The sequence below is a fragment of the Entelurus aequoreus genome, linkage group LG08 (genome assembly GCF_033978785.1).
Source record: "Entelurus aequoreus isolate RoL-2023_Sb linkage group LG08, RoL_Eaeq_v1.1, whole genome shotgun sequence".
Taxonomy (NCBI): Eukaryota; Metazoa; Chordata; class Actinopteri; order Syngnathiformes; family Syngnathidae; genus Entelurus; species Entelurus aequoreus.
The window spans coordinates 54108469-54135615 of NC_084738.1; the positions used below are offsets into that span (position 1 = coordinate 54108469).

Sequence of the window (27147 nt, forward strand, 5' to 3'; positions counted from 1 at the left end):
ATCTAATTGGGTTAAAAATATTTTTTGCAAACCAGTAGTTATAATCCGCAAATGTGCCGTTGAGTGTCTACTGTCTCGAGCTTGGTAGAGTAACTGTGTAATACTCTTCCATATCAGTAGGTGGCAGCAATTGTCGCGATCACAATATGCAGACGACAGCGGGAGGCAGCGTGCAGGTTAAAAGGTATCTAATGCGTAAACCAAAAATAAACAGAAGCCGAGCTGCTAAGAAAAAGCATTGAAACCAAAACTGAACTGGCTACAAAGTAAACAAAAACAGAATGCTGGAGGACAGCAAAGACTTACAACAAGTGGAGCAGAGAAGGCGTCCACAAAGTACATCTGAGCATGACATGACAATCAACATTGTCCCCACAAAGAAGGATAGCAACAACTTAAATATTCTTGATTGATAAAACAAAGCAAGTGTGGGGAACAGCGCTCAAGGAAGAAATGAAATTGCTACAGGAAAATACCAACAAAACAGGAAAAGCCACCAAAAAACAAGAACTAAAACACTACACACAGGAGAACACAAAAAAACTAAATGAGTCGTGGTATGATGTGACAGGTCGTGTCAGTACTTTGAGACAAGAGCTATAGTGATGCATGCTGAGTTATGTTTTGAATTCATATCCAACACTTGTGAGAACAACTTCTTACTGTCAATATCGGCTGCTGAGTTTCATTTTTAATGTTTTCTGCTGTTGGTGTGCCTCTGCATTTTTTCAAAGAAAAAAATGTGCCTTGGCTCAAAAAAGGTTGAAAAACACTGGTCTAGATAATACATATTGGATATGCTTTGGTGTCATTTTTGCTCCACGGTCACGGTTATAACACCGTTTTTTAGTCCGTCTGCAAGTTGTGGAGGCGTTCCCATATTGCAAATGAAACCACACCCCGCCCTCTCCAAAAGCATCACATTTTATCTCTGGAAAAAGTACATGGTTTAAATATACATCTTGAAGTTGTCACTATTTTCCAGCAATTAAACATATAGATTCATTTGGTCACATCATTAGATACAGCTGCACAATCTCTGATTCCGAGTGCATAAAAATGCCGCTTTTTGTAGCATTTATGTCACTGCAGGTTGCACTTTAGTGTAATTATGCACACGCCAAGATTACATAAAAATAATACTTTAACCCACCTGTTGTTTTCTAATGTTCCTTGTGGATTGAACAATTTCCCTTGTGGATCAATAAAGTTTGTCTAAGTCTCCCTTCTGGCTGAGAGCTTTACTTAATGTCTGAATAAGTTAGTCTGTCACAACATAGCCAGACTGCAGACCCTGCCTACAGAGGCATCCAAAACTGTGTGCAAGCTCACGCCAAAATGCATTAACCTTTTGATTTTGGCCGTTTTCTGCATTGTTTTAAGCGAGTATCCAACATTGGAACATTTATGAGTCCGAATAGATCAAATTCATAATATCTCTCCTTTAACAATTTTGTCCATAGATATTTAAAACATTTTAATGATTGAAGAAAAAAAATAAAAATCCCTTATAGACACGATGTTATTGTGATTGAATGTCAGTTTTCAGTTTACCTGTATAATACAACGTACAGGTTATGTTCTGAAATAGCCCAGTGCAAGTGACTTGTCAGGCTCCTTTCCCTTTAGAACCGTTGCTCAAAGACACAGCAACAACCGTTTCCTCCCTTTGTACTGCAGTTTCCTTTGCAGCACAAAACATTTCCGCTTGCCTCCATTTTGTAATAAAAATAAATAAAAGAAACTCACTGTTTTGTGGTTGTACTTTGATACAGTTTCTTAGAAGGACCTATGATCAGCTTTCTCTTTTCTGACTTATGAATGTCGTTACGATGTTCGATATTTGTGTTAAAACATCAAACGAGGTTTGTGCTTCTTTTTGTTTTAAAGACCTCAGAAAGCTGTGTTTTGCAGTCTTTTTTTTAACCAGTGATGTCACAGATTGACGGACGTCCTCATTTAAAGGCCTACTGAAATGAATTTTTTTTATTTAAACGGGGATAGCAGATCTATTCTATGTGTCATACTTGATCATTTCGCGATATTGCCATATTTTTGCTGAAAGGATTTAGTATAGAACAACGACGATAAAGATTGCAACTTTTGGTATCTGATAAAAAAAAGGCTTGCCCCTACCGGAAGTAGCGTGACGTAGTCAGTTGAACATATACGCAAAGTTCCCTATTGTTTACAATGATGGCCGCATGAAGTGAGAGAGATTCGGACAGAGAAAGCGACGATTTCCCTATTAATTTGAGCGAGGATGAAAGATTTGTGGATGAGTAAAGTGCAAGTGAAGGACTAGTGGGGAGTTGAAGCTATTCAGATAGGGAAGATGCTGTGAGAGCCGGGGGTGACCTGATATTCAGCTGGGAATGACTACAACAGTAAATAAACACAAGACATATATGTACTCTATTAGCCACAACACAACCAGGCTTATATTTAATATGCCACAAATTAATCCTGCATAAAAACACCTGCGTGTTTGTTACGCTAGCTCCTAGCTCCTCTGCTAGCTCCTAGCTCCATAGAACACGCCAATACAATTCAAACACCTGATCAACACACACAATCACTCAGCCCAAAAGACCGTTCACCTAACCCAAGGTTTATAAAGCTTATATATTTTTAAAAAGTTAGGTACGTGACGCGCACATACGGTCAAGCTATCAAATGTTTAGCAGCCAAGGCTGCATACTCACGGTACCTGATATTCAGCTGGGAATGACTACAACAGTAAATAAACACAAGACATATATATACTCTATTAGCCACAACACAACCAGGCTTATATTTAATATGCCACAAATTAATCCTGCATAAAAACACCTGCGTGTTTGTTACGCTAGCTCCTAGCTCCTCTGCTAGCTCCTAGCTCCATAGAACACGGCAATACAATTCAAACACCTGATCAACACACACAATCACTTAGCCCAAAAGACCGTTCACCTAACCCAAGGTTCATAAAGCTTATATATTTTTAAAAAGTTACGTACATACGCAAAAAAAAAGTTGCGCACATACGGTCAAGCGATCAAATGTTTAGAAGCCAAAGCTGCATACTCACAGTAGCACGTCTGCGTCTTTGTCATCCAAATCAAAGTAATCCTGGTAAGAGTCTGTGTTGTCCCAGTTCTCTACAGGCGTCTGTGTATCGAAGTCAAAAGTCCTCCTGGTTAGAGTCTCTGTTATCCGAGTTCTTCCATCTTGACTGCATCTTCCGGGAATGTAAACAAAGAAGCGCCGGCTGTCTACTGTTGTTGCTGACTACGTTCGAAAAATACGTCCATTTCGCACCGACAACTTTCTTCTTTGCTTGCTCAGCTTCCTTCTCCATAATGCAATGAACATGATTGCAACAGATTCACGAACACAGATGTCCAGAATACTGTGGAATTATGAAATGAAAACAGAGCTTTTTCGTATTGGCTTCAATGTGGAAGGCATACCCGTGTTCGCCGGTCTACGTCACGCGCATACGTCATCCTCAGAGGCGTTTCGAACCGGAAGTTTAGCGGCAAATTTAAAATGTCACTTTATAAGTTAACCCGGCCGTATTGGCATGTGTTATAATGTTAAGATTTCATCATTGATATATAAACTATCAGACTGCGTGGTCGGTAGTAGTGGGTTTCAGTAGGCCTTTAAGCATTCCATTACATGCTCTCTGCCTGCTATGCCTCTGAAGTGAATATGTCTGTTTTTTGTAATGATCCAAGAGTGTGCATTTTCAACTTTTCATTTATTTTCGTGACTGGAGAAAATAGCGGTGATGTTTGTGTTAAAAAAATACATTTCTGATACTTTTGGGGAGGACTGAGCATGTAGACTAGGTTCATTTGCAATCTAAAGCAGAGGTCTTCACCAAGGGGTCAGTAGAGATACTGCAGGCAGGGTCGTAAAATTTTGGGTTCATTGTACTTAAAAAAAAATATATATATATATTTTCTCATATTTCCCCACAATTTTTCCACACATTTAAATGTCCTTAAATACACATTAACATTGATCCAACAGACTGTAGTGTAGTTTATAAACGGCATTGGCATGGCCGCCCTACTCACTGTACCATGCAGGTTTACAAATAAACAAGAAATAAGTAAATATTATTCTGATGAACATTTAAGATAGCTAGCAATTAGCAGTGCTGGTTTCCAGGTAGCTATTAGCAGCACTATACTGTATTGTATTATTTGAATATCTTAGTATTGCACAGCAGCAAGTTTAATTTAAAACACAATATAATACACGATATATAAATGGGGGTCCCCACTCAATCTCTCCAGTTTTTTTTTTTTTTTAGAGGTCCTTGGCCTGGAAACTGTGGAAAACCCCTGATCTAAAAGGAAACTCCTCCATATACAACCGATTTGCAGACATATTCAGGTACGCATATCGATCACATATTATTTAGACCAGTGTTTAACCGCTGTTGGGTCGCCAAAAATGTTTCTCAGTTGTGGTCGGTATGGGCCGCAGCAGTACTCAGTTGTTATACACTTTTCCACTACTTGTGGCAGTAATGACAATCTTAAACAGAAGAACTCTGGAGCTATGGTCATCGAAGTTTCTGAAGAGCAAAAATGATGACTAAAGTAGTGAAGCCGTACTTTCATTTGCACTTCAATTTTATTGCTGTTTTTTTAAGAAACATTATTTTTCAATAATTTAGTAAGAATTTTTCTGCGTAATTGTATGTAAATTGATTTGATCAGTTTTTATGAGTCCCTTACTTTGTAGTATATTTCATTAGTATTTATTATTGTAATCAGCCTGACCTAAGCCTTGATAATAATATTTGTGATTTACACATGCTTTCATATCGTTTGGTAAGGTTGTAAACTAAGAAGGCTAGATATTAGGGGTTTGGGAAAAAATCGATTCGAATTCGAATCGCGATTCTCACGTTGTGCGATTCAGAATCGATTCTCATTTTTAAAAAATCGATTTTTTATTTATTTATTTAATCTTTTATTTATTTTATTTTTTTAAATTAATCAATCCAACAAAACAATACACAGCAATACCATAACAATGCGATCCAATTCCAAAACGAAACCCGACCCAGCAAGACTCAGAACTGCAATAAACAGCAATTGAGAGGAGACACAAACACGACACAGAACAAACCAAAAGTAGTGAAACAAAAATGAATATTATCAACAACAGTATCAATATTAGTTACAATCTCAACATAGCAGTGATTAAAAATCCCTCATTGACATTATCATTAGACATTTATAAATTAAAAAAAAAAAGAACAATAGTGTTACAGTGGCTTACACATCTCATAAGCTTGACAACACACTGTGTCCAATATTTTCACAAAGATAAAATAAGTCATATTTTTGGTTAATTTAATAGTTAAAACTAATTTACATTATTGCAATCAGTTGATAAAACATTGTCCTTTACAATTATAAAAGCTTTTTACAAAAATCTACTTCTCTGCTTGCATGTCAGCAGACTGGGGTAGATCCTGCTGAAATCCTATGTATTGAATGAATAGAGAATCGTTTTGAATCGGGAAAATATCGTTTTTGAATCGAGAATCGCGTTGAATTGGAAAAAATCGATTTTGAATCGAATCGTGACCCCAAGAATCGATATTGAATCGAATCGTGGGACACCCAAAGATTCGCAGCCCTACTAGATATAATTATTGAATATTATTAAAATCAAGAGTAAGATGACTAATTCAGTGTTAATATCTGAGTGGGCCTCAAGTCCCTCTGTATTGGAAAAATTGGGCCTCGAGGTCAAAAGGGTTAAGAACCCCTGATCTAGACCACAAGGAAGTGTGTTCAATGTACATTAACATTTTCACTTTGTTTCTTTGATACATAACCAGTCACTTAAGATTAGGCTTTATACCAACCAGTCAGCAACTCAGTAAAAAGAATACATTTCAAAAACCTGCAGATCACAGATGAGAGGTGTGGTTTTGCACGCATTTGCTTGAGCTTGCCAGAAACTGGATATTTAACTTGCAAGTCGAGGCACTGTGGATTTCAATCTAACTTCATAATTGTAATCAAGACCCTGTAAGAATGCAGGGGTCCAATGCAGTGAAGGCGACATATTTTTTACCCTAAAGGAAACACATCCCTCAAGAAATGAACGTGTCTATGCTGAGCTGACAGGCTCCTGCTTGGACCAAAGTATCTACTCACTGGCAGTGATTGGGCGGAACCATCCCGTACACTTTGATATTGTCGCATATTTCAATGGCGATGACCATGGTGAACCAGCCAGTGCTCAACCATGAGTGTGATTTTTGTCTGCACAAAAAGATAAAGTGACATTAAAACCAAGATGTCCTTAGATGGTTTCTAAAAGCCTCACCTGTCTCGTCCGGTCTCTCGTTGGAACAGGCTGTCAAATTTGCTCATTTTGCTGGGCGCCACGGTGAAACAAGACACATTGGCGTAAGTGGCGTGGATTGTCTGGATGGATCTATACACGGCTGCTTTGGAGTCCTTAGTCATTTTGCTTGGGGGTCCCCAGAAGATGATGATGGGTTTGCTGTCCGCGCCGCTCAGGAACTCTTTAGGCTGCCGGACCACCCTGTACACGCTAGAGTGGGCGACCACCCTCAGGGTTGTCCGTTTGCCCACGTCAGCAAAGTAACCCGTCGTAGGGGCATCGTTCATGCGGATGACGCAATTCGTGGCGTCGATCTCCTTCCCGGCATTGCTGCCCAGGACGTGGCTGGAGCTGGTGACCAAGGCGCATTGGTGACATCGCAAAGTCATGCTCTGCCGAGGAGACAAAACACAAGACGTCCATAACATAACGTAAAGTCACTATCGGTCTCGTCCGAAACTGCCTCCTCCTGGTACCCTAGCACCTCCAAAACCCTCAAATCTAAACTCCAAACATCTCAAAACAAGCTAGTCAGGTTACTTCTAGACCTCCACCCCAGATCCCACCTCACTCCTACCCACTTCTCCAAAGTGGGCTGGCTTAAGGTGGAGGACAGAGTTAAACAACTTGCACTGAGCCTAGTCTATAAAATCCACTACACCTCCCTGATACCGAAGTACATGTCAAACTGACCGCCATAACCACAACACCGGGGGGAGCTCCACTAACCACGTTAAACCCAGATTCCGAACTAACAAAGGTCTAACTCATTCTCTTTCTATGCCACATCAATGTGGAATGCGCTCCCAACATGTATAAAAGAAAGGGCATCTCTATCCTCCTTCAAAACCGCAATAAAAGTTCACCTCCAGGCAGCTACAACCCTAAACTAACACCCTCCCCGGATTGCTAATAATCAAATGTAAACAATCAAATGCAGATACTTTTTCTTATGCCTTCTGATCTCTCTCTCTCTCTCTCTCTCTACTACTTGCTGTCCATATCCTACCCCCCACCCCCCTGGTTGTAAATAATGTAAATAATTCAATGTGATTATCTTGTGTGATGACTGTATTATGATGATAGTATCTTTCTGATAGTATATATCTGTATCATAAATCAATTTAAGTGGACCCCGACTTAAACAAGTTGAAAAACGTATTCGGGTGTTACCATTTAGTGGTCAATTGTACGGAATATGTACTTCACTGTGCAACCTGCTAATAAAAGTCTCAATCAAAGCCTACCTTATTCCCCTGAACGGGCACGTAACAGTCTTTGGTGGCCCACTTCTTTAGGTCTGTGGTCTTGGGGGTGTGGTTTCTGACCACGGTGAAGGGCGCGTATGTTTCGTTGCTGGTGTTGGAGTTGTAGAGGATGAAGAGCGTCATCAAGATGAAGACTGCGGCCAAGATGGCTAACCGATGGCTCCACGGTGCGTCCTGAGAAGACACAAGTGGACCTCTAGGAATGTGGTCCACAAAATCGACACGGCGGGGGGGACACGCCCAGATGCTCAAAGCTGACTGACTGAGGCCAGGTTGTGGGGTAGGACCTCTCGTCAAAGACTTCAAAACACTTTTTTCCAACCATGCAACGCATACGGAAAAATCCAAATACCGTTTCGTTCTCACCCTGTATTCTGGAACAAATTCCCAAGCTCACAGAGAGAGTGGCCGTCAAAGAATTTGTAATTTCAAATACCAGTAAAGGAAAAGTGAGACCCAAAGCAAACACTCAAATGGGTACAGAATTCTTGTGTGCAGACAAATGTAGTTTTTTTGAGTGAGAGATAACTCTTACCTACTGACACTTCAGCCTTCGTCAGACCTGTCAGGTTACAGTTTCCAGAGTGAGCAAAAAAACCTGCAAATATTTCCTAGAAAATCTGTTTTTTTTTGCAATTATATACTGAGAGAGTTGCAGCAAAGCAGAACGCCATCACCAATTTGTTCATGACAACCGCCAAGAAGCAAAATCTCGCAAAGTCCCTGATCTGCCGCATCTTTTAATCTACACTGCAAAAACTGAAATCTAAGTAAGATTAATTATCTCAAATAAGGGTGATATTTGCTTATTTTCTGTCTAATAAGATAATTCTTCTCACTAAGCAGATTTTATGTTAGAGTGTTTTACTTGTTTTAAGTGCTTTGGTCCTAAATGATCTCAGTAAGATATTACAGCTTGTTGCTGAGATTTGATGACCTATATTGAGTAAAACATGTTTGAAACTAGAATATCAACTGTTGCAAAGCTGTGTCATCAACACTCACAAGTATAAAACTACTTTTTTAAAGTACTAATTTCTTATTTCAAGCATGAAAAAAAAATCATTATGTCAAGATAATGGCACTAGCATTTACTTAATTTAAGAATATTTTTCAACATATTGAGCAAAAAGGTCTCTTTTTTTTTTTTCTACCAAGAAAAGTGCACTTGTTATTAGTGATAAAATACTTATTTTAAGGTATTTTTGGGTTCATTGAGGTTAGGTAATTTTACTTGTTTTGGAAAGTCTTGACAACCAAATTTTCTTGTTCTATTGGCAGATCATTTTGCTTAGTTCAAATAAAATACACCTAATTTTTGTATTTTTTTTTCTTGTTTTTGAACACTGACTTTTTGCAGTGTAGATCGTCCCGAAAAGTTGAGCAACTTCTTATTTTTTCCAAGGCCTCTTTTTTGTAAAGGTTTGTGGTAATCCATAGTTATTTTTAAATAACTTGTGCTCACTCGGAAGAAAATGGCAATGAAAGCATCCCCTTGTGTTAAGAGTATCTCCAAAATGTAATTTGTCTGAAACGTGACGTAAATTTGTGTCGGTTCAAAACGATGAAAAAAAATTGGAGTCACATGTTTTATATTGGCCTGTAAAAATACTAAGGTCGAACCTAACGATTAGCGTGAATGCCGCAATGCCGGATGAGTCTTATTTAATCACTCGCTCCTTCTGGAAGAAATGGAGACCTCCAGAATGGATCTTTTATTGCTAGCAGAACAGACATCTGGTGTGTTGCATGGCTCAAAAGCTTTCTTTCCAGATACATTTCTGGTTGTTATTCTCCATTGAATGTCCTCCGGGGACTTCACAGCTGGGATATTCAACTAAATTGTTTTGGGAGCCACGCTTACAGAAAGCCAAAGAACAGGAGGGCGGACTTCTCCCTTCACTATTCGTATAGTCCTGATAACTAGCGTCCTCTACAGAACACATTAGGTCTGTTTAGTTTGCCAGAGTTACAATAGTGCTCTGCAGTTTTAAGGACATTCTGCAGATTATCTCTATGACAGCATTTGAGTGTTTTTTTTAGAATCTGAGTGTCTTACAAGTTTTATCAACCAAACTCGCGGACCACACGTTGAATATCCCAAATGACCGCATAGAGAGGACCTAAAACCAACCTTGGAAGATTACTGTTAGCATTACTAATGAAGTTGAACAACTGACTACTGACTGTATCTGAAGTAAAAAAGCTACAGCAACACCTTAGTTACATAAATCACTTGACGAAAAAAACATGAGACGGCCTTAAGGGGTGCCCTGAGAAGCGCTTCAGTTATGTAAATCACCCGTTTGGCCCCAGTGTTCTGTTTTTGCGAGCAAGGTTAACATTTCAATGCAAGGATCTGCCAATGTGTTTTGTGGTCCAAGATCCTCTATACAAAAAGGAGCTCTTTGGTGTTTTTAGGAATGTGATACAAAAGTGTTTGTCTCCAGGCCAGTGTTAAAGCACTGCTTTACAGTTTTCTTTTTCTTCATCTGGTGCCATCTGGACTGGGCTTTACAGGCGCCATATTAGCTTTCAGTAGGCAATCGACTGAAGCTCTGATGTTGGGCATTAGATTAGGGTGAGATGAGTGGGAGTAGCATGTCATTAGAGGCAGTAGTGTACGTTAGAAAGTGCTGCACCCAACCAGCTTTTTCGCATCGCATTTCTGTCGACTGGACAGGCTGTTGACTCATTGTCTAGCCCTGCTCCTAAGGTCCTAGTGTCAAACTCAAGGCCCGCCACATCATTTTATGTGGCCTGCAGATGTAGGAAATGTATAGCACTTTTGTAGCTCAATGTATTTTTTTGAATTTTGACATAAAAATTTACTGCTTGCAACTGCATATCTTCCAGACCAGGGGTGTCCAAAGTCTTCAGTGTAGCCCGCGGGTCGAGACATAAGTTTGACAAGAACATTGGCCGTCGACGTGACTTTGCCTAAATGTAGTTTCCCGTGGATTGATTTGGAGTGACAATGCCCCCCTCTAGTGGGCAGAGATAGAAACAATGGTCAATGACCACAAATTTAATTTGAAAGTGATTTGAGCACAGCATCGATATATATGAACCAATCCAAACAACTTTCCCCACTCATGGTGTAAATGAACTACAACCGACAAAGTCAACACACTGTTGCACATAACACACTTGCTCATTGAACTCTTAGGACATTATGAAACATGTATATATAATTTAAAATTACACATGTATAAATCCATTACAGTGCATACAAAACACTTCATATATTACAAAACTTTAAGGAGGTTGTCAGGGTAGTAAAACAAAGTAGGAGTCAAACTGTCATATACTCTTAATATTCAATGTTTTACCATTCATACTTCCTATTGCATTGTCGTTACGGTCTGATGTGTGTGTGGGGGGGATTGTTAAAGTTAAATACAAAACCCAAAACCAGTGAAGTTGGCATGTGTAAACAAAAACAAAATACAATGATTTGAAAATCCTTTTCAACCTATATTCCAATAGACTGCAAAGACAAGATTATTAATGTTTGAAAGGGAAAACTGTTTTTTTTACAAATATTAGCTCATTTGGAATTTGATGCCTGCAACATGTTTCAAAAAAGCTGGCACAAGTGGCAAAAAGACTGACAAAAGTTATTTGGAACATCCCACAGGTGAACAGGCTAATTGGGAACAGGTGGGTGCCATGATTGGGTGTAAAAGCAGCTTCCATGAAATGCTCAGTCATTCACAAACAAGGATGGGGCGAGAGTCACAACATTTCTCAACGAGCTATTGCAAGGAATTTAGGGATTTCACCATTGACGGTCCGTAATATCATCAAAATGTTCAAAGAATCTGGAGAAATCCCTGCACGTAAGCGATGATATTACGGACCTTCGATCCCTCAGGCGGTACTGCTACAAAAATGACATCAGTGTGTAAAGGATATCACCACATGGGCTCAGGAACACTTCAGAAAACCACCGTCAGTAACTACAGTTCCTTGCCACATATGTAAGTGCAAGTTAAAACTCTACTATGCAAAACGAAAGCCATTTATCAACAACACCCAGAAACGCAGCTGGCTTCGCTGGACCCGAGCTCATCTAAGATGGACTGATGCAAAGTGGAAAAGTGTTCTGTGGTCTGACGAGTCTACATTTCAAATTGTTTTTGTAACTGTGGACGTGGTGTCCTCCGGAACAGAGAGGAAAATAACCGGTCTCCCATTGAAAATGTGTGGCGCAATATGAAGTAAGTAAAATACCACAACGGAGACCCCGGACTGATGAACAACTTAAGCTGACATCGAGCAAGAATGGGAAAGAATTCCACCTGAAAAGCTTAAAAAATTGGTCTCCTCAGTTCCCAAACGTTGACTGAGTGTTGTTAAAAGGAAAGGCCATGTAACACAGTGGTAAAAATGCCCCTGTGTCTACTTTTTTGCAATGTTTTGTTGCCATAAATTTTAAGTTAATGTTTATTTGCAAAAAAAAATGTAGTTTCTCAGTTCCAACATTAAATATCTTGTCTTTGCAGTCTATTCAATTGAATATAAGTTGAAAAGGATTTGAAAATCATTGTATTCGGTTTTTACTTACGAATTACACAACATGCCAACTTTACTGGTTTTGAAGTGTTATTTTTGTACAAGATTGTTTGTACATGATTGTTGTAACGTCACAATTAACTGGCAAAAAAAAGCGTCCTAAATTGTGTTTGCGTGTGAAATTATGGCTTTCCCGCAGGTTGTACTGTATTTTTACATGTTTGGCAAACTTTCATCTTCAATTTGGTACGAAATGAATATGCAGACTTCAAACATTGCGATCGCCGATTACATGGGGGGAAAAAAAGATGTGTAAACGTGATCACAGATCATTTTGGGACAGCGCACAGTTGTAATAAATAAAAAACAACTGAAGTTAGTGCAGTGATTTCGATATCAAATTCATTTAGATGCTTATTTAATTACACCTATTTAATATCTATATAAGTACACATACTTCAGAACTGTATAAATATATAAATTGTATATACATTGTGTGCATGTGAGTGTGTATATACATAAATAGTATGTATATAGAATCATATGTATATAATATATATACACATTTATAGGCTATCAGTATATATGTATATAAATAAATTGTTAATTTACATGCAGTTTGGATTCGGCCCCCAGCCAAATTTTATTAGCTCAATGAGGCCCCCGAGTTATAAAGTTTGGACATCCCTGTTCTAAACTTAATTATCTAACCATGCAATAATATATCCCAAGAATTTTTGTCATAAATACTCATGATTGTTTGTACTAAGTTTTGGTGTTAATTCTGTTATAGCGTTCTAATTTCTAGTTTCCACTTCCTGTGTGCTTCCTCGTTTGCCTCTGAGCACTGCCCCCTACACCTGTCCCTGATTGGCAATCAGTGCACACCTGTCCCTTGGTGCCAATCAGAGTCTTTCTGATGACAGCCCTGTTACACTGGAAGGGGACGACATCACTGTAGTTGTTTTCTGCAGTGCTATTCCTATTAAGAACAAAAAACAGACTCACGCCCTGTCAAAAGCCTAAAGGCGGACCGCACAGTTCCCGTCTTCACAATAAAAGCGCTGCTCCATCCTGTCTGCGCTAACAAAATAAGAGTCTCAGAAAGCTAGCGCACACAAGCAAGCAAGCTACGGAGTTTGCCGTCAATGTATTTCTTATAAAGAGTGAAAGCTGGACAAATAAGATGCCCAAAACCAACCACTTTCATGTGCTGTTGAACAGAAAGGAGGTCTTTTTTTTCCTCTTCCACAATATAAATACGAAAATGTGGAAGTAATCAGCACTACTGTGACTCCTGTCTGATTCCAATCAATGCAAGTCATCAGAATAAGGTAATATACCAACTTATATTGTCTTCATGAAAGAAAGAAATCTATAGTTTATGGTTATGATTTGAGTTTATTTTGAACATGCGTACAATTACAACATGATGCCCGTGTTAAACATGCATGTATTTCTATTAAAAAAAAACATGTTAACAAAAAACGCCTGTTTCATAAATAATTAAATATAAATTATAAATAGAGATGTCCGATAATGGCTTTTTTGCCGATATTCGATATTCCGATATTGTCCAACTCTTAATTACCGATACCGATATCAACCAATACTGATATATACAGTCGTGGAATTAACACATTATTATGCCTAATTTTGTTGTGATGCCCCGCTGTATGCATTAAACAAGGTTTTCCAAAATAAATCAACTCAAGTTATGGAAAAAAATGCCAACATGGCACTGCCATATTTATTATTGAAGTCACAAAGTGCATTATTCTTTTTAACATGCCTCAAAACAGCAGCTTGGAATTTGGGACATGCTCTCCCTGAGAGAGCATGAGGAGGTTGAGGTGGGCAGGGTTTTTGGGTAGCGGGGGTGTATATTGTAGCGTCCCGGAAGAGTTAGTGCTGCAAGGGGTTCTGGGTATTTGTTCTGTTGTGTTTATGTTGTGTTACGGTGCGGATGTTCTCCCGAAATGAGTTTGTCATTCTTGTTTGGTGTGGGTTCACTGTGTGGCGCATATTTGTAACAGTGTTAAAGTTGTTTATACGGCCACCCTCAGTGTGACCTGTATGGCTGTTGACCAAGTATGCGTTGCATTCACTTGTGTGTGTGAGAAGCCGTATATATTATGTGACTTGGCCGGCACGCAAAGGCAGTGCCTTTAAGGTTTATTGGCGCTCTGTACTTCTCCCTACGTCCGTGTACACAGCGGCGTTTTAAAAAGTCATACATTTTGCTTTTTGAAACAGATACCGATAATTTCCGATATTACATTTAAAAGCATTTATCGGCCGATAATATTGGCAGTCCGATATTATCGGACATCTCTAATTTTAAATATATTATATTTGTATATATGTGTGCGTGTGTGTGTGTGAAGATGAGGTGGATCACCCTGACTTGCTTATTTGAAAAGTAGCTCACCTGCTGACAAAGTTCGGCCACCACCGATCTCTGTGTTTTGTTGTTTACTGCATGCCGTTGTGTGGAATACTTCCACCTTAGCAAAGTAGAACGCTTGAGGAACGAAACACAATGAGTCCACCCCATGTTTGCATCTTTACACATACACACAATTAGCATACTCCCTTAGTTTCGATGGTGAGAAGAGGTGCCAACTACAAGATGGAGCGAATCACGCATCTCTGTGTGTGTGTGTACTAGCTTCTAAACACACAAACACTTAGCTTGATTGATTGATTGAGACTTTTATTAGTAGGTTGCACAGTGAAGTACATATTCCGTACAATTGACCACTAAATGGTAACACCCGAATAAGTTTTTCAACTTGTTTAAGTCGGGGTCCACTTAAATTGATTCATGATACAGATATATACTATCATATATACTATCATCATAATACAGTCATCACACAAGATAATCACATTGAATTATTTACATTATTTACAATCAGGGGTGTGGAGGGAGGGGGGGATATGGACATCAAGTAGTGGACATAGAGAGAGAGGGAGAGAGAGAGAGAGATCAGAAGGCATAAGAAAAAGAAAAAGTATCTGCATTTGATTGTTTACATTTGATTATTAGCAATCCGGGGAGGGTGTTAGTTTAGGGTTGTAGCTGCCTGGAGGTGAACTTTTAGTGCGGTTTTGAAGGAGGATAGAGATGCCCTTTCTTTTATACCTGTTGGGAGCGCATTCCACATTGATGTGGCATAGAAAGAGAATGAGTTAAGACCTTTGTTAGTTCGGAATCTGGGTTTAACGTGGTTAGTGGAGCACCCCCTGGTGTTGTGGTTATGGCGGTCATTTACGTTAAGGAAGTAGTTTGACATGTACTTCGGTATCAGGGAGGTGTAGCGGATTTTATAGACTAGGCTCAGTGCAAGTTGTTTAACTCTGTCCTCCACCTTGAGCCAGCCCACTTTAGAGAAGTGGGTAGGAGTGAGGTGGGATCTGGGGTGGAGGTCTAGAAGTAACCTGACTAGCTTGTTCTGAGATGTTTGGAGTTTAGATGTGAGGGTTTTGGAGGTGCTAGGGTACCAGGAGGTGCATGCGTAATCGAAAAAGGGTTGAACGAGAGTTCCCGCCAGAATCCTCAAGGTGCTTTTGTTGACCAGTAAGGAAATTCTGTAGAGAAATCTCGTTCGTTGGTTAACCTTTTTGATTACCTTGGTTGCCATTATATCACAGGAAAGGTTCGCCTCTAGAATGGAACCTAGGTTGGAGACCTCATCTTTCCTGGTGATGACACTGTCACCTACTTTTATGGTGAAGTCATTGACTCTCTTAAGTTTGATGTGGGACCCAAACAGGATGGATTCTGTTTTACCCAAGTGGATGGATAGCTTGTTGTCAGCGAGCCAGGTGCAAGTTCTACAGAGCTCAGCACTGAGGATTTTCTCCACCTGTGACTTGTCCTTGCCGGATACCAGCAAGGCAACTTGATTTATCTTTCAAAACAAGTTATTCGTCAATATGTTAGCATGGGCAATTGCGTTTGAATGTTTAACAAGGTTACTGACTGTGACACGGCCCACGGATTGTAAATAATGTAAATAATTCAATGTATATACTCTGATGATTAACTTGTGTGATTACTGTATTATGCTGATAATATATATTTGTACCATGAATTGATTTACTTGGACCCCGACTTAAACAAGTTGAAAAACTTATTCTGGTGTTACCATTTAGTGTACTGTGCAATCTACTAATAAAAGTTTCAATCAATCAATCAATGGGTTACATATTTTTAAAACATTGCCTAGTGTCTGGCACAGTAAATTAGCCCTACAGCCACATTTCTTATGTTTAAACAGTTTATTGCACCTATAACTGCATGTGAGAAGTTGCACAGCACCACCGCAAAGACAATAAAGATAAGAAAAACATACAAAGTAGTAAGCATGGTTATGGAAGATAGAGATGCGAACGTTGTGGTTGGACCACACCCTCCTGTTTTTGTGTGTGTGTTTTTTGTTTTTTTTACCTTAAGCGCCATGCTCCTAGGTCCCGCTGTGTTTTGACGCCTCGCAGGTTGTGACGCTCCTGCAAAGAAAAATCAAAACCAGACAAACACAATCTCAATGTTTGTTTTAATGGCTGCTGCTGTTTGCACACGGCAAGTCAAGGCACTCCATGTCAATGCAAAGCCACCCACGGACGTTATGATCATCGCTCACTTATTTACCGAAACATTTTTAAATATCCAAAGTAAATAAAAAGGACTGATAAATATGAGATATTACCATCTTACGCATCCCCCAGTGGTCGACGTTGATGGAGATTTCCCGCGAGCGACATTCCCACGACGTTTTCTTTATTTTTATTTTTTAAGCTGTAAATGTTACCACATTATGCTCACGGAAACCTCGACTAGTCCACAGTATCATGTTTTGTTTTTGTATTTTGTTTTTATAGCCGATTCAAAAGAGCTCGGTGTTTGTTCATGCAGTCCTATCTTCCTGCGCCATCCGCTGACGTCATCACCCAGCTCACTGCAGCGAGTAACCCCTGGCTGCAGCCCGCAGATCGAGGAGGGGCTTATTTTCCCTCAATGTGGGCGGGTCTCAACGTTGAGCCCGCGGGCTCCATCTGGTGGCGGAGATCCGGCAGCACACATTCTCAAACGTCAATAAAGCTACTTTTAACTTGTCAAATGTATTTTTTTTACCATGAAAAAACAATAAAAAATATATATATATATATATAAACCATAGTATGGAAAAAGGTTAATGTATTTGATAGACTTAGACATTCCTACTTTTAACTTGTCAAATGTATTTTTTTTTACCACGGGGGCTTCATCTGGTGGCGGAGATCCGGCAGCACATTCTCAAACGTCAATAAAGCTACTTTTAACTTGTCAAATGTATCTGCCATCTTTTTTGTAGTTTTATTCTTTTTTTATTATCTTTATTATTTTCTGTATTGATCCTACACTATTATTGTGTTTTTTTTGTTACTTCTGATATGGCCTTGCCACGGTTTACTTGCTTATTTATTTATTTATTTTTTGTGTCTTTTTATTTTGTATTGTTTTACATCTGATCAACTTCTGTGACTTTCCTTTTCTTTTTTAAGTGTGAACGGTGAAGAGGTCCTCGAGAGGTGATCTTGGGATCACTTCCTGAGGATCCTTGATGCCGAGGAATGTTCATCCATCTTGCTATGGTCTGGATAGCCTGCTGATCCTGAGCCAGAGCGGGATGGATGTATGTATATATATATATATATATATATATATATATATATATATATATATATATATATATATATATATATATATATATATATATATATATATATATATATATATATATATATATATATATATATATATATATATATATATATATATATTTTTTTTTTTTTCAGGGTAAAAAAATACATTTGACAAGTTAAAAGTAGGAATGTCTAAGTCTATCAAATACATGAACCTTTTTCCATATTAAGTCATTGTGCTGTGCCGGATCTCCGCCACCAGATGGAGTCCGCGGGCTCAACGTTGAGACCCGCCCACATTGAGGGAAAATAAGCCCCTCCTCGATCTGCGGGCTGCAGCCAGGGGCGCTTGACTGCAGCACGTCAAGAACCCCCCTCCCCCCTCTCCACTTTATTACCTCCGCCAAGCACCACATATACTGGTATAGTTTTAAGCATTCTCGTTAGCAATATACATCCATCCATTTTTTACTACCGCTTGTCCCTATACACAAAAACACTGTCAAGGAGCCATCAAACTGCACAGTGTCTGAATAAACCATATATATTTAGATTTACCATTGTAAATGTGAGATTAACATACAAATTATATGCTCGACCAGGGGTAAAATAAAAATTATAATAAATACACACAATGAGTGCCAAGCAGGGAGGTAATGGGTCATTATTTTTTTGGTCTTTTGTATGAACTCTCGACCTACTGATCTCAGGGCGGACACTTACATACATACACATACACACATATATATATATATATACATATATACATATATATATACATATATATATGTGTATGTATGTATATATATATATATATATATATATATATATATATATATATATATATATATATATATATATATATATATATATATATATACATATATATATATATATACACATATATATATATATACATACATATATATATATATATATATATATATATATATATATATATATATATATATATATATATATATATATATATATATATATATATATATATATATATATATATATATATATATATATATATATATATATATATATATATATATATATATATATATCCATCCATCCATTTTCTACCGCTTATTCCCTTCGGGGTCGCGGGGGGTGCTGGAGCCTATCTCAGCTACAATCGGGCGGAAGGCGGGGTACACCCTGGACAAGTCGCCACCTCATCGCAGGGCCAACACAGATAGACAGACAACATTCACTCTCACATTCACACACTAGGGCCAATTTAGTGTTGTCAATCAACCTATCCCCAGGTGCATGTCTTTGGAGGTGGGAGGAAGCCGGAGTACCCGGAGGGAACCCACGCAGTCACGGGGAGAACATGCAAACTCCACACAGAAAGATCCCGAGGCTGGGATTGAACTCACGACTACTCAGGACCTTTGTATTGTGAGGCAGACGCACTAACCCCTCTCCCACCGTGCTGCCATATATATATATATATATATATATATATATATATATATATATATATATATATATATATATATATATATATATATATATATATATATATATATATATATATATATATATATATATATATATATATATATATATATATATAGAGTGTCCGCCCTGAGATTGGTAGGTTGGAGTTTAAATCCCAGCCGAGTCATACCAAAGACTATAAAAATGGGACCCGTTTCCCTCCCTGCTTGGCACTCAGCATCAAGGGTTGGAGTTGGGGGTTAAATCACCAAAATGATTCCCGGGCGCGGCGCCGCTGCTGCCCACTGCTCCCCAAGGGGATGGGTCAAATGCAGAGGACAAATTTCACCACATCTAGTGTGTGTGTGACAATCATTGGTACTTTAATCTTAATCTTAATATATATATATATGTATTCATATATATATATGTGTGTATATATATATATATATATATATATATATAAATATACACATATATATATACAGTATATAAATACATATACACACATATATATGTATAAATACATATACACACATATAAAAATATATATATATATATATCTGTGTATATGTATATATATATATATATATATATATATATATGTATATGTATTCATATATATGTGTATATTTATATATATATTATATAAATATACACATATATATAAATACATATACACACATACATACATATACACACATACACATATATATATATATATATATATATATATATATATATATATACACATATATATTTATATATATACACATATATATATATACACATATATATATACACATATATATATATATGTGTATATATCAACCACGCCCCCAACCACGGGGGGCGTGGTTATTTACAGCTAGAATTCACCAACTCGAGTACCGTATTTCCTTGAATAGCCGCAGGGGCGTTAATTAATTTAAAACCTCCTATCACACCTGCGTTTACCAGAAACCGGTGGGATGGCCGTGCATGCGGTAATTATTTTAAAACCTCTTCTCACTCCGGCATTTACCAAAAGGAATCCATAAAATTTAGGCGTGCGCTTTGAGTGAGATGTAAGCATACCATCATGAAAAGCACATTTAATTAAAAAAAAACGTTATTATGGTCTTACCTGTACTTATAAATGGAGTCCATTTGCAGCTCCTTCTGACCAAAAGCATCGATAACTTGTTTATAGAAGTCTTCCTTATTTTCTTTCTTCAGTTTTAAAAGTCTCTGTTTCGATGGAGATATTCCTTTAATTATTACCTCCTGCTTCGATTGAAAGTCCAGTTTAGAAAACTGTTTTATTTTAGATACCGGTATGTAATCCTCCATGTTAAAAGTTCAGGCAGAGGAAAAAAAAAAAATCTCTTGCTGCGTGTGTTCACTTCTTCTGCAGTACCGGAAGTCGCAAGAAGGATCACTAGCGCGGCAGCGCCCTCTACCACCAGGAGGCGGGAGTCATTTAATGACTTATACAGTATTTCACACACGCAGCTACGGTATATTAATAAAACATAGCTGCTTACTGTTCTCTTTAGCATACTGTACCGGTATTCAATAGCTTGGACCTTAAATCCTACTGAAAAGCTCTTTATCTTTTTTCCTTTGTGCGATTGTAAACTACTGAAAGCAGCTTCCTCCATTTTGAAAATGAGGACAGATGCGTCACTCGTAAGTGCTTTGTGTGGGTGGGGGGGGGGGACGGGGGGACGGGGGACTCCCATACCGTAGTTGAGGAGCGCAGGGGAGACGTTCCTTCGGGGCTAACAACCTTCGCTTTACCCGGAAGAGGGTCTTTACAGCTGAGGGTGAATGACGAGGCGCCGGCGGTTTGTTGCAACTTTGTGACTTTATTGGACGCAGCCATCCAGCAAGCTAGAGCACCTGCACGCACTCACTGTCGCGCCGCTCGCTCACTTCTCTCGCCCACTCACTCACTGACGTCCCTCACCCACATGTTGTCATATCTTAAAGGGCCACACACACACACACACACACACACACACACACACACACACACACACACACACACACACACACACACACACACACACACACACACACACACACACACACACACACACACACACACACACACACACACACACACACACACGTACGCTACTATCATAACAACTAACAAGACATCATGGCGAAGCAAAGAGTCGATTTTTTTAACAAGGAGAAATTCTCAATACTTTTCTTTTGTCGAGCACAAAGAAAATAACATTGTAGTTAAATGTAAGTTGTGTCTTGGATCAAATATCCTATCTACTTCAAGTTCAGGTTAAAGTGCCATTATGTTGCAGCTATTTAAAATAGTTTTGTCAATTTGTTCTGGCCAGAAACAAATTGGCCTTTGAAACATATCTTTGTCTTTGTGTGTTGTATGTAGAGCACATTGTTTGTGTGTTGTATGTAGACCACATTGCTTAGCAGAGTTCAGTGATGTAAATGCATGTCAAGTTGATCAACACATTGTATTATTCTCCAGTGCAATAACAGTACTGAAATGAAGGCTAAAGGGCATTAATGGGAGCTTTTAAAAAAGAAAAGAAAAAAATAAGTAACTAAATAGTTACTTTTCAAAGTAACGCATTACTTTTTGGTGTAAGTAACTGAGTTAGTAACTGAGTTACTTTTGAAATGAAGTAACTAGTAACTATAACTCATTACTGGTTTTCAGTAACTAACCCAACACTGTTGAAAACTTTGTAAACAGGTTGTTAATGCTCTTGCTATGAAAATGTCCTATTTGAATACACAGACTCAGACGCAACAAAAAAGATGGAGAGCCACAGGTAACCTGAGGTAACTGCCCAAAGATAGGTGTGCCAAGCTTATGGTATTCAAAAAGACCTGAGGCTGTAATTTCTGCCAAATGTGCATCAACTAAGTATTGAGCAAAGACTGTGAATAATAATCTACATGTGATTTCCTAGCTTTTTATGTGTAATACATTTTCAAAAAGCTGTAAAAAGAAAAAAAAAATTCACATTGTCATTATGGGGTATTGTGTGTAAAATTTTGAGGATGTATTCTATTTTGGAATAAGGCTGTGAATAACAAAACGAAGCGCTGTGATAAAAATGCATGAGGAAGATGGAAAAGTGCTGAGTAATGATTACGTGAAAATGTATATAAACCGGAAAATAGCTAAATTGTATCACATGTGCTACAAAACACAGAAAATTATAACAATTTTGATTAAAATGATGAAACATTTATAATTTTTTAAAAGTTTGGACACCCCTGAGCTAGGTGAGTGATTTTTTTAATTTTTTTTTTACATTCAGCACCCCATAAAACGAAACATATTTGTTAGTTGCCGTAGAGCGGTTGTGTTTCTTTTACTTAACATTCTTGCACAACCTGTTGTGGGAGTGACCTTTTGTTGTGATTTCAACCTCTACCGTTCTGAATTGTCCGATAAAGTGTGCAGACATGTCACCTCAAATACCACAATGCCTGAATCTCACCGTCTTGTGCTGACACAATGGAACCATACTTTGGTTTGGGCTTCAAAAACATCACACACTTATAATAATAATACTTATAATAATAATAATAATAACAACACTAATGATAGCGAAACCACAATACAATTTCAATTAGGAGGGGAGGCCGGTAATATTTGCTCAAGGTTTTCCTTTAATTAGCGCACAAGTGTTGCTCAACATTACACATGAGTAATGTAGCAGTGATGTGAGGTGAGGTTCAAGGCAGTAGAGCAAAAAAAAAACAATCCTATGCTGTCATCAGTGTCAACACAGGCTGCGCATTCAAAAGAAAAGAAGATCAATCGCTATCAAACACTTCTTAGTCACATTTACACAATTAAATAACATTTGGGGTCTTACCTTTTATTTGTATGTGAAGTTCATGCACATATCCTCTTCCAGGGAAAGCCCTTCTTGTCACAGCAGGTCGGACCTATTCTTCCAATTCCTGATTTCCTCTATTGCTTTAGTTCACTTTCTGTGTGGCTGCGCCACTCCTCTCCCTCACCTGTCCCTGATTGGCAATCTGGGCACACCTGTTCCGGGTTGTCGATCAGGCGCCTTTATATACCAGCCCTGCCCTCCAGACAGGGCTGGATTATTGCGTTGATTGGTTCACCACCCGTGGTGTTGCTATTTATTTTTACATTGCTTTTCCTGTGCACTTCCCTGCTGCACTATCTACCTGTTTTGAGACTTAAAGTCACTCTTGCCTGCACATCGCCTCCTGTCTCCGCATCTTTTGAGTCACAACTACCGCAGTGATGCGAGTTTGTGACAATTGCTTTGTTTATAAAAGTGATTACCATCCTTTTTGTCCAAAAATCCAGTTTTGGGATGTTTTGGAGATTATCCTTGTTGAGCAATACTCCATCTTGGTAGTCGTATTAAATATTTCTTACAGGGCTTTCAAAATTAACGAGTTAACTCGTGTGGTTAATGACAAAAAATTATCGCAGTAATCTTAACTAAACTTTGATCAATCATGAAATGTATCTTTACAGTACAAGCTATTTTCCCTTAACCCAGTGGTGTCCAAACTTTGACTTGGGGGCCGCATTGGGCTAAAAAAAATTTGCTTGAGGGCCAAAAGCTGATTGCATGTAAATTAACTATATATATATATTAGGGGTGTGGGAAAAAATCGATTCGAATCGCGATTCTCACGTTGTGCGATTCAGAATCGATTCTCATTTAAAAAAAATCAATTTTTTTTTTAAAAATAATTTTATTTTATTTATTTTTTTAATTAATCAATCCAACAAAACAATACACAGCAATACCATAACAATGCAATGCAATTCCAAAACCAAACCCGACCCAGCAACACTCAGAACTGCAATAAACAGAGCAATTGAGAGGAGACACAAACACGACACAGAACAAACCAAAAGTAGTGAAACAAAAATGAATATTATCAACAACAGTATCAATATTAGTTACAATTTCAACATAGCAGTGATTAAAAATCCCTCATTGACATTATCATTAGACATTTATAAAAAAAAAAAAAAGAAAAGAACAATAGTGTCACAGTGGCTTACACTTGCATCACATCTCATAAGCTTGACAACACACTGTGTCCAATATTTTCACAAAGATAAAATAAATCGTATTTTTGGTCATTTAGTAGTTAAAAATTTTTTACATTATTGTAATCAGTTGTTAAAACATTGTCCTTTACAATTATAAAAGCTTTTTACAAAATCTACTACTCTGCTTGCATGTCAGCAGACTGGGGTGGATCCTGCTGAAATCATATGTATTGAATGAATAGAGAATCCTTTTGAATCTTGGCAAAAATCTTAGCCACACGATTATCAAATGTAATAGGAAAATTAATTCATACTGACCAAACTGGCTTCATGGAAGGTCGACAATCTTCAGACAATACAAAGAAATTGTTTAATGTTATTTACTATGCTAGAAGTCTCCCTTATCCCACAGCAGTATGTAGTGTTGATGCGGAGAAGGCATTCGACCGCATAAACTGCTCATTTATGTTTTGCACATTACGTAAATTTGGATTTGGAGATAATTTTATACAATGGATTAAGATGCTTTATACAAGGCCCATGGCATCAGTCAAAACCAATAATCATATTTCAGAACCTTTTTCGTTAAAAAGAGGAGTAAAACAGGAATGTCCTGCATCTGGATTATTATTTAATTTGGTTTTTGAACCCTTAGCTGCAAAAATAATAAGTGAAAATAATATTCATGTTATAAAAATTGGCTCTCAGTATAATAAGCGATGTATTGTGACGACATAATTCTCTACCTGTCACATGTTAACTCCTCTCTACACTATATCAATAATGTCATCACTGAATATGGCTGTTTATCAGGGTATAAAGTCAATTGGGACAAATGTGAAATATTACCACTTAACCTGCAAGAAATCACAAGTTCAGAACTCCAAAATTGGGTTTGGTTTTGAAATTGTATTGCATTATTATTGTATTGTTGTGTATTGTTTTCATTAAAAAAAAAAATAAAAATCGTTTTTGAATCGAGAATCGTGTTGAATTGAAAAAAAAAAATCGATTTTGAATCGAATCGTGACCCCAAGAATCGATTCTGAATCGAATCGTAGGACACCCAAAGATTCCCAGCCCTAATATATATATATATATATATATCAGTGACGTGCCGTCACTAGAGGCAGGGGAGGCACGGCCTCACCTGCCATCATGGAAAGAAAAAAAAAGTAAAAAGAAAAAAAAAAAAATGTAATTGTTATATGTATCCAGTGATTATACTAAAGTTATTTTCCATTTAACTTCACCAGTTTTAGATTATTTTTATTTTTATTTTCACATTTGCCGTTGAAATACTGAGAAGAGACGGTGCGGTGATCAGCAGCAAGTTGAGGCACGTCACTGCGTTGTGCCTCAACATGGATTGTGCGCAATGATTCGGCCAACTGCTGGCCTGCTGTGCAGTGACACCGTATTGCTATATAAATTATATTATAAATTTCCATAGTTTAGTTAGCTGAGGTATATAATGTCCAGTGTATTTTGTCAACAACTGTATGTGTGTAACGTATTTCTTGTGCTGAGCGATCATAAAACTGCTGCGAAGACGCACTGTGAGAGGCTCGCCTCATAACCCCGCCTCCTGGTGCCAAGCACCTCCGCCGCAGAATGCACCGCCCGACGGGAGCGCCACACCAACCAAAGCCCACACCCAAACCCTCCACGTGCAAGACCGAATCCACCCAAAAAAAAGTCACTTAACAAGAAGCCAAAAAGTGCAAAAATAACAATGCTTGCGCCGGAGGAGCTGCGAACGACCGCAGGGACACAACATTAGGTACACCTGCAGACTGCAGCACGGATTTCATATTTCATTCATTTACAACTCCTCCAACACGAACACCACTGTTCCCGCACTTATAAGTAAAGGTAAGACCATAATAACGTTTTTTATTAAATGTGCTTTTTTGTGTGCCACAGTTTCTATGTGTAAAGTCAGGCCTGGCCCTAACCAATCTGGCGCCCTAGGCAAGATTTTAGGTGGCGCCCCCCCACATCGGCAGTGAAGTGTATATACTCACAAGAAACCGAATAGCTTTGTCTTTGACCTTTTTTTTTACCTAAAGAAAGCAAATTAACATATTATATGAGAATGTTATGTTATGATTATCTTTAACCGAATCACAGCAGTGCTCAAATTAAAAAACAGCATTCCCTCTCATGTGATATTGCTTAATTAACATTAATGATGTGCACTTTAACAACTAGGCTTACAACTATACCTAATATATAAAGGGGTGGAAAAGTGACTATTACCTGCAGAGCAAACATTAGCTAACCAGAAGGCAATAACAATGTAAACAAAAAACACCTGCTTCAAAGATCTAATACAATTGTCCCTGAGGAATGTAAGGTGGGAGTACTGTAATTACCTAACGTTACATTATTATTTTCCATAACAATTTAGCCCCCTCCACAATATTAACCCGACGTTAAAACAGAACTATCTATTTATTGATTAGCAATTGCCGAATCATGTAACATTAGCTTAATGCTAAAAAGCCAGGTTACTATCACATTCTGTAACAGACAAATAATTTCATGTAGGCTAACGTTACCTACCTGCTACCTCTGTCTTTTTCTCGTGTCTCCTCCTCTTCTTTTCTTTTTTTTCTTCCCTGGGCACCTGACAGTTTTGGCCGTTTTGACATCTTGTGTTGATTTTTTGATGTGGTGACGTCCAAAAAGAGTCATGATACGGGAAGGGAGAGGGCGCACCGTGCAGGGGAAGAGGGAGGGCGTAATGTTGCTACAAATAATATTTATATTAAATAGGCTTTACTTTGCATTTTAATTAACGTGGGA

At 38.1% G+C, this 27147-nt stretch overlaps 1 protein-coding gene across 2 annotated transcripts in view; it reads right to left on the bottom strand.

The window, feature by feature from the left end:
• The window catches only part of st6galnac6 (ST6 (alpha-N-acetyl-neuraminyl-2,3-beta-galactosyl-1,3)-N-acetylgalactosaminide alpha-2,6-sialyltransferase 6), a 24715-nt gene extending 1388 nt beyond the window's left edge, over positions 1–23327 (bottom strand). The window contains exons 1-5 of one of the 2 annotated variants that reach the window (XM_062056794.1): positions 23162–23327; positions 16612–16670; positions 7617–7811; positions 6349–6761; positions 6177–6284 (exon numbers count right to left, since the gene is read on the bottom strand). In XM_062056794.1, coding sequence (XP_061912778.1) covers positions 6177–6284; positions 6349–6761; positions 7617–7811; positions 16612–16623 — 728 coding nt within the window. In that variant the 5' untranslated portion in view covers positions 16624–16670; positions 23162–23327. Of the gene's footprint in view, positions 1–6176; positions 6285–6348; positions 6762–7616; positions 7812–16611; positions 16671–16870; positions 17129–23161 lie in introns of those variants that run through there. The other variant, XM_062056793.1, reaches the window with a different exon arrangement.
• Positions 23328–27147: the final 3820 nt, after the last annotated feature.